This window comes from Etheostoma cragini, chromosome 8, assembly GCF_013103735.1.
Source record: "Etheostoma cragini isolate CJK2018 chromosome 8, CSU_Ecrag_1.0, whole genome shotgun sequence".
NCBI lineage: Eukaryota > Metazoa > Chordata > Actinopteri > Perciformes > Percidae > Etheostoma > Etheostoma cragini.
The window spans coordinates 21819519-21831603 of NC_048414.1; the positions used below are offsets into that span (position 1 = coordinate 21819519).

General features: G+C 44.2%; 2 protein-coding genes and 1 long non-coding RNA gene across 4 annotated transcripts in view; 1 reads left to right on the top strand and 2 right to left on the bottom strand.

The window, feature by feature from the left end:
* The window catches only part of LOC117948493 (myosin heavy chain, fast skeletal muscle-like), an 84764-nt gene that overhangs the window by 14471 nt on the left and 58208 nt on the right, over positions 1-12085 (bottom strand). The gene's annotated exons all lie outside the window — the stretch shown is intronic.
* Positions 4844-12085, top strand: part of LOC117948521 — a 15682-nt gene continuing 8440 nt past the window's right edge. For both annotated transcript variants that reach the window (XR_004657469.1, XR_004657470.1), the window contains exons 1-2: positions 4844-4854; positions 10624-10630. This is a non-coding gene — a long non-coding RNA (uncharacterized LOC117948521). The remainder of the gene's footprint in view (positions 4855-10623; positions 10631-12085) is intronic.
* Positions 11959-12085, bottom strand: part of LOC117948494 (myosin heavy chain, fast skeletal muscle-like) — a 58031-nt gene continuing 57904 nt past the window's right edge. The window contains exon 39 of the mRNA XM_034878136.1: positions 11959-12066. Coding sequence (XP_034734027.1) covers positions 12046-12066 — 21 coding nt within the window. The 3' untranslated portion in view covers positions 11959-12045. The remainder of the gene's footprint in view (positions 12067-12085) is intronic.

The window sequence follows — 12085 nt, forward strand, 5'->3', positions numbered from 1 at the left end:
GACTCATTTCTGATCTCCACAAACCAATGGGTGACGTCACTCATGCTCTGTCCATTTATATTAACGGTCTATGGTCTCAACACCGCAGCTACGTAAACCTGTTGCTCTGTTAAAATACTGAAAAAGAGGAGGGCCAAATGTTATAATGAATACTAACCTTGTTATGTTTCCGCTATCTTTACTTTTGGTCCCGTTTCAAAACAAACCTCTCATCAGCTCTCTTTCTCCCTCTCTCGTTCCGTTGGGTCAAAAATCAGCTGTTCCACTTAGCGCTCCCCCTAGAGGCCTGGAGCACTTCCCTTGTGGATTCTTTATGCAATGCGTTCTGTACTTGCGTCTGTTTTCGTGGTTTGTGTGCTTTTCTGTTTGCATCGTTTTTTAATTGCATCGCGTTTATGTATTTGGTTGTGTTGTGTGTATATGCAGACCGTTTGCTGAATGCTGCGCATGTGTTGTCAAATTAATGAAGCTGTTTTCTTAATTTGCTTGTGTTTTGCCTGTTTGCATGTGTTTTCAGAAGTTGCAGGGCGTTTGCCCCTGTCGGCCTCCGTACAATGTGGCAAGTAGAGGTTTCACAGCTGTGGACAGGCTGCTTCACTCTCAGGCTCTGCTTCACTCTCAGGCTCCACAGAAAGTGTGTAGTTCCCCTATTCTGTTCTGAGAGTTTATATACAGTGCCTTGCGAAAGTACTTGGCCCCCTTGAACTTTTCAACCTTTTGACACATTTCAGGCTTCAAACATAAAGACATACATTGTTTTATTTTTTGTGAAGAATCACCAACAAGTGGGACACAATTGTGAAGTGGAACGAAATCAACTGGATATTTTAAACTTTTTTAGCAAATAAAAAACTGAAAAGTGGTGCGTGCAAAATTATTCGGCCCCCTTGCGTTAATACTTTGTAGAGCCAACTTTTGCTGCGATTACAGCTGCAAGTCGCTTGGGGTATGTCTCTATCAGTTTCGCACATCGAGAGACTGAAATGGTTGCCCATTCTTCCTTGCAAAACAGCTCGAGCTCAGTGATGTTGGATGGAGAGCGTCTGTGAACAGCAGTTTTCAGTTCTTTCCACAGATTGTCGATTGGATTCAGGTCTGGACTTTGACATGGCCATTCTAACACCTGGATACGTTTATTTGTGAACCATTTGCTGTATGTTTGGGATCATTGTCTTGTTGGAAGATAAATCTCCGTCCCAGTTTCAGGTCTTTTGCAGACTCCAACAGGTTTTCATCCACAATGGTCCTGTATTTGGCTGCATCCATCTTCCCCTCAATTTTAACCATCTTCCCTGTCTCTGCTGAAGAAAAGCAGGCCCAAACCATGATGCTGCCACCACCATGTTTGACAGTGGGGATGGTGTGTTGAGGGTGATGAGCTGTGTTGCTTTTACGCCAAACATATAGTTTTGCATTGTGGCCAAAAAGTTCGATTTTTGTTTTCATCTGACCAGAACACCTTCTTCCACATGTTTGGTGTGTCTCCCAGGTGGCTTGTGGCAAACTTTAGTAGAGACTTTTTATGGATATCTTTGAGAAATGGCTTTCTTCTTGCCACTCTTCCATGAAGGCCAGATTTGTGCAGTGTACGACTGATTGTTGTCCTATGGACAGACTCTCCCACCTCAGCTGTAGTTCTCTGCAGTTCATGCAGAGTGATCATGGGCCTCTTGGCTGCATCTCTGATCAGTCTTCTCCTTGTCTGAGCTGAAAGTTTACAGGGACGGCCAGGTCTCGGTAGATTTGCAGTGGTCTGATACTCCTTCCATTTCAAAATGATCGCTTGCACAGTGCTCCTTGGGATGTTTAAAGCTTGGGAAATCTTTTTGTATCCCAATACGGCTTTAAACCTCTCCACAACAGTATTACGGACCTGCCTGGTGTGTTCCTTGGTCTTCATGATGCTCTCTGCGCTTTCAACAGAACCCTGAGACTATCACAGAGCAGGTGCATTTATACAGAGACTTGATCACATACAGGTGGATTCTATTTATCACCATCAGTAATTTAGGACAACATTGGATCATTCAGAGATCCTCGCTGAACTTCTGGAGTGAGTTTGCTGCACTGAAAGTAAAGGGGCCGAATAATTTAGCACGCACCACTTTTCAGTTTTTTATTTGCTAAAAAAGTTTAAAATATCCAATAGATTTCGTTTAACTTCACAATTGTGTCCCACTTGTTGGTGATTCTTCACAAAAAATAATTTTTTTATATCTTTATGTTTGAAGCTTGAAATGTGTCAAAAGGTTGAAAAGTTCAAGGGGGCAGAATACCTTCGCAAGGCACTGTACTATTCTACTCACCCGTATTCTTCTCCCATTGGTTGGTTGTATTGACCCCCTGGTGGCGCTCAGGCGTGTCCACACCTCTTGACACGCTTCTGGTCCTAGGGTTCTTCAGTTGCTCCCATAGGGAGGAGGGTGCCTATAATTCATGTAACTCTTACATGACTTCTTACATGAACACACTCATATCAGTTGTTTGACAACCTATGTCTCTTATCATGTTTTTAGGTATTTGTACTTGACTTTTGAGTTAACAGAGAGGGTAAGGATCTAAACAAGCTTTCGCACATACTGAAAAGAGCATCATTAATTATCTACTCCAGCATACTCACACACATATTAAATGAGCACAGTTGCAACTTTTCCTTACGGACAGACAGACATTTCCTAAAAACATGTAACCTCTTAGTAATATCATTAGGATATTAAAGGAGAATTCCAGTCAATTTCAATACGTAGTTCTGTTGATTGTAAATTTTGAGTGCTGTCAGTAGCAAGACAAATAAAACCAATCAGTGCTGCCTACACCGTGTTATCCTCCTGCTAGAGTTAGCATCCAACAGGCTTAAACAGGGCAAGTTTTAAACCTTTTTTTAGCCTTTAAACATGCTCAAAATATCATTGCAAGTGCCTTCCTATGTGCAGTTATTCCTTTTGAGTGCACACAGCAAATTTGACTGCAGTAGATCTGACAGGAGGCATAAAAGTTGTGATAATTGACTATTATGGACTTCACAGTAAAACAGTAAATATGGGTATGCACTTGCAATGACATTTAGAGCATGTTTAAAGGCTTAACACAGGTTTAAACGTGCCCTTTTTAAGCCTCTTGGGTGCTAGCTCTAGCAGGAGGAGAACTCGTGTAGGCAGCACCGATTGGTTTTGTTTTTCTCTCTACTGACGGCACTCTAAATTTACAAACAACAGAGATAGGTGTTAAAATTGACTGGAATTCTCCTTTACAGCACTTTAGGATGTTAAAAGGTAAAGGGACAGGTTATCACACGGAAATCTGGAGGAGAACACATCAAGGATGCAGAGATGGAATGAGACGGCAAGGGAAGAGAGAGGGGTCCAGGCAACAAAGGCTTAGGAGAAGGAGATTTAAGCTGTGTCTCCCCTCTCTCATCATGGGCAATGTGAGGTCACTGGCTAATAAGATGGACGAGCTAACAGCGTTAGTCCGGAGTCAGCAGGAGTACAGGGAGTGTAGTCTAATGTGCTTCACGGAGACTTGGCTACACTCGGATATTCCCGACCATAATGTCTTCATCAACGGCTTTCAGACTGTCCGGGCCAACAGGGACTGCACCGAGAGCGGTAAGAGTAAAGGCGGGGGGCTTGCCATTCTAGTTAACAACAGATGGTCTAATCCCGGTCACATTACGGTTAGACAGCGTATCTGTAGCCCGGACATTGAACTGCGTGCTGTGGGGCTCCGGCTATATTATCTGCCACGGGAGATCTCACATGCCATCGCCGTTGCTGTTTACGTTCCGCCCTCTGCCAACCCGACGTCGGTGTGTAACGTCACCCACACTGCCATTTCCGAACTCCAGACTCAACACCCAAGTGCCCTCATAGTGATCTCGGGTGACTTCGACCATGTCACCATGACCACCACACTAATGGCGTTTTTCCACTGCTGGTAACTGCTCAACTCAACTCGCCACGACTCGCCTCTACTCGACTCGATGCATTCTACGTCCGTTTTCCATTGCAAAATGAGTAACGCCTCAGCGTGGCTGGTCACCATAGCTACACGTGATGATGTAATTTTCAACGCGACTCACAACAGCACGTCCACGGAGACCGCTCACACATCAAACAGCAGACACACACACAGGTCCGATACGGTGTAACCCCACAGCGCACACTCAGCAACACGAACCGACCAGCGCTCAGAGTTGTGAGGAAACTCACCATTACATGCCGGCCTCTAGAGCGGGGATAAGCTCGATGCTGCCCATGAGAGAGCGCTGAAACAGGCACAACACGTCCCAAAATCCTCGTCGCCAAAATCTGTGGTGTCTGAGCAGTGCTGGATGATGTGTTGATAGTAATCCGCTTGACACTGTTTCTTGATTATAAAAGGTTTATTACATTGAAGAATTCAGCATCAATACAAGCTCTGCAGAAGCTAGGAGAGTGTCTCTGCCAATGTAACACTCTGACTCCCAGCTTCTCCTTCATGGTTTATATAGGGGGTCTGTTTGTACAACATGGAAAGGAATGCAGTGAAAAGTTCATGCTAGGAGCCCACAGATAGCGTATCCAATAGAGCTATCAATCATAGTCCCCTGGGGTCTTCTACCGGAGGTCCCCTTTCAAAAAATCTTCCACATCTGGTTCAACTCTGAGGCCCCTTCCTCTAAGATAAGCAACCTTTAGACCTTAGGATAAACAACCTTTAGACGATTACATTTCATGGCTGCATTTCATTATCTGGTTTGAATTTGGTGATGTTGAGATCCTTCAAATGTTTTGTTTCAAAAGAAGCTGAAGGAAGCAACAAAAATCACCGCTGAAAAGAACAGGAGTTTGGGAATTCCAACGGAGTTCAGACGTCGACATGACTGTTGTTTGCCTACACAAAAGGGTAAGTTAAGTTTCCTGGTAACGTTAGCTAACATTTGCATGTGTTAGGGGCCCCGGTCAGTATTTACTATACGCTAGCGTTATATAAAGTACATGAACGGTAGCAACCACAATTACACACCAACATGTGTGCTGTGTTTCAGAGCATTCACGCTATGCAAAACCGCCGCCGCAGACCGTCTGGTGGGCGACGTCCGACCGTTGAGATCTCTGGTTGTGACCTGCTGGGCTTCGTATAATCTTTATGAGAGTCATGAAGAGACTTATGACATGGAGAGACTGGGATGCATCTGGGCCAGCAGAGCCGGGAGGGACACTGTCACAGGGTGCAGAGGAAGAAGACTGGGATGTACGGCAGGGTTTGATGCGACATTTGAAAAGCTAAATAAAAACTTTTCTTTAATAACTTGTCTTGTTTTTTTAATGTAACAGTGTGCAATATTGGAAATGACATAAATCCCCTAATAGCCCTTAATATTGAACAGTTGAAAAGTGAGAATAATGCAGAGAGTAGATAATCTGTCAGTGTCTGGCTAGATTTGTTTTTAAAAGTCCTGTTTGTTCTGGACACACTCTGCACTCTTGTTTGCTAACAACGCAGTGATCCGACCAACTAGTAGTCTGCAGGTTTCCACGTCACCTTTTGGGATTGCCTCAGCTTGCTTGGGACCTCGACTGAGGTAATACTAAAAAAAAGTACCTGGTAGCAGGTCCCAGGGACTTTTTTTCGTGATGGAAAACCAAAAAAGGTGAGTAGAGTCGAGGCGAGTCGAATAGATACCACGCAGTGGAAAACCGCCATAGCAAACTTCAGCCAGTATGTGAGCTGCCATACCAGAGAGGAGAGGACCCTGAACATGCTGTATGCTAATGTCAGGGACGCATACAGCTCTTCCCCCCTCCCCCCATTAGGCCCGACCACAACCTAGTTCAGATCAACCCCTGCTATGTGCCTCTGGTAAGGCAACCTGTGACCTCAAGGACAGTGAGGAGATGGTCGGGGGAGGCCTATGAGACGCTTCAGGGATGTTTTGAGGTGACAGACTGAGATGCACTCTGTAAGCCACATGGAGAGGACATATATGGGCTGACTGAGTGTATCTCAGATTAAATAAACTTCTGTGTGGACTGCACTGTCCCAGCAAGGACTGTTCAGTGTTAGCCAAACAACAAACCGTGGGTAACAAAGGACATCAAGAACACCCTGAATACAAAGAGGAGGGCTTTCAGAGCTGGGAATAGGGAGGAGGTGAGGGCCATTCAGGGGGACCTGAAGGTGAAGATCAGGGAGGCTAAGGAGAAGTACAGGAGGAAGCTGGAGCGTAAACTCCAGCAGAACAACATGAGGGAGGTCTTTAGCGGCATGAGGACCATCACTGGCTTCAGACCTACTGGCAGCAGAGGAGTTGCTTGGACTCTCTGTTGGTGGTGTCAGAGAGGAGGACGCTGTCCAAACTACATGCCATCTTGGACAATGTCTTGCACCCACTCCATGGCTTGTTGCTCAATCACAGGAGCACTTTCAGTGATAGACTCATTCTCCCAAAATGCACCACAGAGCGCCACAGGAAGTCATTCCTGCCTGTGGTCATCAAACATTATAACTCCTTCCTCTAAATGTCTGACACGCAGACACTTAGAGAGGTTGAAACTGGACAATATTATCTGTATTATATTAACACTGGCCTGACGTGTGCAATTCTCAACTACTAGAATTATTATTATTATTTTACATTTCACCATTGCAATTCCTTAATTATGTTAATTATGCAAATAATGTATGATAACATTCCTTTATGTAAATACCGTACATAGCCACACTCCTTATATTTCTTTATTTCTTTATTTGTATTTACACTCTGATATTTATAATATTTGTGCAACTGCAACACAGAGTTTCCCTTTAGGGATCAATAAAGTATTTCTGATTCTGATTCTGGTTCTTTCAACAGTGTCTGTTACACTGTCAGAAACCAGAGAGAGCTGAGTAGCATTCTATGTACTTCCATCTTCCAGCACATACGCACTTGCATCAGCTTTCCGTACCACCCTTGCAGGTGTATGGAACTTTGACAGTCCTTTCTTGACATGTAAGGGTTAGCTTATTCACATTAGGCTTCAGGGCCTCTCCTCACATCTGTGTAGGCTTTCAATGGATTTTGTTTGGAGGGGACACAGTTGCACAGCTGCTTCTTCTGCAGCAGGGTAGATTTACTTGCTGGACCAATCTTCAATTTTGTGCACATTTTCCTGTTGAACATGAGGTGATATGGCGACACTCCTGTTGTACTGTGTGTGTGTGAGCAGGAAATCCTGTATGAATTAAACTTGAACGTTGATCCAACAAACTGGAAGAATCTAGTTTAGATTGGCAAGACAGTCTAAAAACATATAGGAAGGCCCTCAGAAAAGCCAGAATACTTATCATCAATAATAGAAGAAATTAAGAACAACCCAAGGTTTCTTTTCAGCACTGTAGCCAGGCTGACAGAGAGTAACAGCTCTATTGAGGCATTCATTCCTATTGCTCTGAATAGTGACGACTTTATGAGCGTCTTTAATGATAAAATTATAAGAATTAGAGATAAAATTCATCAACTTTTGCCCTCAATTTTGCAGGAGCACTAGAAAAAACGACAAGACCTAACATATACTTAGACTGTATATGTAGACTGCTTTGATCCTATATACCTTCAACAATTATTGTCATAGGCCTCTTCAGCTAAGCCATCTACCTGTCTCTTGGACCCCATCCCAACGAGGCTACTTAAAGAAGCATTACCTTTGGTTAACACTCCATTATTAGCTGTCATCAATATGTTTATATTAACATACTATGTACCACAGTCATTTAAAGTAGCTGTAATAGCCTTTCTGAAAATCCCACCATTGACACTGAGGTCTTGGCAAACTATAGAACTGTATCTAACCTTCCCTTTCTCTCCAAGATCCTAATCTGTTATGTGATTTTCTACATAGCAATATTATTTATTTTTATTATTATTGGTATTTTTATTATTATTTATTTGAGCACTTTTAGTCAGGATTTAAAACGCATCATAGCACAAGGATGGAACATTTAGTTGGCATTAAAGAAATCGCACTAAGCTGGTTTAAGTCCTATTCATCCGATGGATCTCAATTTGATAATTTTAACGATAAATCCTCCAAGTACACTAAAGTCAGCCCTGGCGTTCCACAAGGCTCAGTGCTTGGACCAATTCTATTTCCATATATATGCTCCCTTTAGGCAATATTATTAGGAAACACTCAATTAACATTTATTGTTATGTGGATGACACCCAATTATACCTATAAATCAAGCTAGACAAAACCAGTGAGTTAGCTAAACTTCACACGTGCATTCATAATATAAAATCATTGATGACCTAAAATTTTCTGATGTTAAACTCAGACAAAACTGAAGTTATTGTGCCTGAAGTTATTGTGCCTGAAGTTATATTCCTTAACACCTCCAACCTTAATTTTTTAGGGATATAGCTACTCTCCATGATATTGCCCTGGAGTTTAGCACTACTGTCAGAAAATCTATGAGTTATTTTTGATCAGAATATATCCTTTAACGTCCGTCTACAACAAGAACAGCCTTTTATCATCTTCGTAACATTGCCAAAATTCTGAACATTCTGTCTCAAAACGACGTCGAAAAACTAGGTGATGCATTTGTTACTTCCAGGCTGGACTACTGTAATTCCTTATTATCAGGATGCTCAAATTAGTCCCTTAAGACTCTACAACTAATTCAGAATGCTGCAGCGCGTGTTCTATAACTAAGAGATCATATTTCTCTTGTATTATCGTCTCTGCATTTGCTTCCCGCAAAATCCAGGACTGACTTTAAAATCCTTCTCCTGACCTACAAAGCTCTAACTGGTCAAGCACCATCATATTTTGAAGAGCTCTTAGTGCCTTATTGTCCCACTAGAGCACTACACTCACAGAATTCAGAGTTGGTTACTTGTTACTTGTTGGTTACTTGGTTGGTACTTGTGGTTCCTAGTCTCTAAAAGTGGAATGGGAGCCAGAGCCTTCAGCTATCAGGCTCCTCTGCTGTGGAATCAGCTTTTGGTCTGGGTTCGGGAGGCAGAAATCTTCACCACATTTAAGAGTAGTCTTAAAACTCTACTCTTTGGTAAAAGTTATAGTTTGCGTTATAGTAATAGTGTTTGCCTAGACCGGCAGAGGAAGGTGTATAGCTACAGACAGGGCACCCCTTCTCTTCTTTGCTTCTCTTCATAGTCGTCAGACTCATTTACCATATAATCAATAGGCTCATATAATGAAACTACAGGGAGGCAGGGCAGTATAGCCCAATCTGGCAGGTGAGAGTTCTAGCCTGACAAGGCTCCTGTTTTTACCCTCTCTCTCTTAGTTATGCTGTAATAGTTTTAGACTGTTGGGGGAGTTCCTTTGACACACTGAGCTCCTCTCTCCTTTATTTTTCCATTTGTGTGCATCCATGTCCCAGAAATGCTTGTTAGCTCTGGGGAGTCATTACCCGAATACCTTATGTGCTTTCTCCCCCTAATCCTTAGATTAGTGAGGTTCCAAAATGCATCCTGCTTAACCCTGTTGCCTCATGCTGAGTCCAGCTATGCCCTGCTGTGCCCCGCTACATACTGTACAGATTTTTCATAAACAATAGGAGGCTGAGGCCGCCGGAGAGTCATGTTAGCCGCCTAGCATTACAACCACCAGCTACTGTTTTTGCCAAGGGCAGATGCCCTTTCCCGCCGCCCTTGCGCCCCGGGCGGGTGCCGATATTGTGAGCGGAGAGAAGCGCGTGAGCGAGAGCTCCGTATCGAGGAGGAGACATGCCCCATGCATGAGCCGGACCAGTCTGCCGGGGAACAACGATGGTTGACGTGGCTGAGTGGCAGACACAACAAGAGCAGGACAGAGACATACAACCAGCGCGGCAGTGGGTTGAAGCAGGGCAGAGACCAACCTGGGAAGTGGTGACAGGGAGCTCCACTGCAATGAAAGGACTGTGGACAACTGTTTGATGCACTGAGAGGGAGGGATGGGGTACTGCAGAGAGCCTGGAAGGAGCCTGCCATGGGAGAGTAAAGGTGGCAGGTGATAGTCCCCAGTTCACTGAGAGACGCAGTGCTAAGAACATCACAAGGGGCCGCAAGGGCAGGGCACTTCGGAGTAGCCAAAACACTCCGCTAGCTTCGTCAGGGATTTTACTGGGGGCGGGCCAGACGGGACGTGGAGGATTTTTGCCGCTGTTGCGACCTCTGCGCGACCTATAAGGGTCCCCCGAACCAGTCCCACGCACAACTAAAGCAACTGGCGGTGGCGGCTCCCATGGAAAGAGTAGCTGTGGATGTCATGGGCCCATTCCCCCGCACGGATACAGGCAATCCGTACGTTTTGGTCGCCATGGACTATTTTACAAAATGGCCTGAAGCGTACGCAATGCCAAATCAGGAAGCAGAGACAGTGGTTGACGCTCTGGTAGAGGGAATGTTCAGCAGGTTCGGGGTGCCTGAAACCATCCACAGCAAGGGAGGAATTTTGAATCACAGGTCTTTGCCACCCTGTGTGAGCGTATGGGTATGCATAAGATCTGGACCACGGCACTGCACCCCCAGAGCAACGGCCTCGTCGAGAGGTTCAACAGGACCCTGACAAAGCAGCTGGCAATCCTCACAGCGGAGCATCAACGTGACTGGGACAAACACCTTCCCCTCATCCTCATGGCCTACAGGTCTGCTGTTTAGGAGTCCACCTCATGCACGCCTGCCCTCCTCATGCTGGGGAGGGAGTTAAGGACACCAGCGGAGGTGGCCTTTGGCTATTCACCTGACACCCCGGCTGTTCTTCCAGGGAGAGAGTACGCCAGGAGGCTCCAGGAACGGATGGAGTCCGCCCACATCTTTGCACGAGACCAGCTGGAGAAAGCAGGCATGAGACAAACATGGCAGAGGTGTCCGCGTCCCCCACATGGCCGCGGAGACAGAGACGTCGGCAGGGCCATCTGGTTCAATTGAGGGGTGGGGGCTACCCGGGTTTGGGCTGGAAAGGAAGGGCCCTTCATTCCGTTGTTGTGGACTGAATGTTCGGCGTGGTCACAACCAACAGTGACCGAAGTTAAACTGTGTTTCTAAAATAAATTGACAGAAGTTGCAAACATTTTATCGCCTCCTTATTCAACGCTGCAACACAGGGGTGAGCGTTACAACATTTTGCAAAACTTAAACATTCCTTCTATCTCATCTATTCAAGACAACAAAGGTCATTTTCTGAAACAATGAATCAAACACCTACCTCTTTTTTTCCCATCCATTCAATCAATTCCTTCTCCCCTAGACACCCCCCTGGTCCATAATCACCAGTCCAGTCTGTCTGGGGGTATTTACACAACAATGAGCTTTACTACACTGACATTTTTGAAGTCTCAAAACCAAACACAGTAACGCTTTAGATTACAGGCCACAATGTGCAGCGTAATTACTCCAAAATTATGGTGTACCAGTACAGTACATACCAAAACTTATATGTAGGTGCTGGAGAACAATATATGAAGTTATGGAATGAGGGGATAAAAACTGGGATCCTACAAATAACTTACACTTTGAGTCCTATGTACCAAAACTGTAGCTATTTTTTACCTTGTGGGTACCTATGCTGTAGTTCTGAAATCAGCCTTCCATGTGTGGAACTTTGTATATAGGTCCAGTCCTATGCTAAACTACCTAAACTGGCTTTGTGGGTCAACCATCCTAATGGTGGCACGACAGCAGCCGTGTGAAGGACTAGGCCCAATGAGCAGCAATGTTCTAATGCTTCTAACTTAAAGGGAATTATTAAGCCTGTCACTATTTTAAACATACTAATCCCACAATGTTTGAGAAAATCTGTGTGAGAAGGTGGTACATCCACACTAATGAAAAGTGTGAATAAGTAGCCTTGGTATTAGAAATTGGGTTTATTATTATTATTATTACTTGTTAGACAAATGTGTTTTCTGGATAGCAAATTTAACAGTTTGACACTTACTTTCTGAAGGAAATCGTACAATAAAAAAGCAGGCGGACAGCAATTTCACTGTAACATGGAAACCATTTATTTTTATAGCATATCTCACATTATATTATATAATTTGAAACAGCTGATCAGGGAGTTTTCTTTATTCAGCTACCTCTTTACCCTAAAAACACAAATAAAAA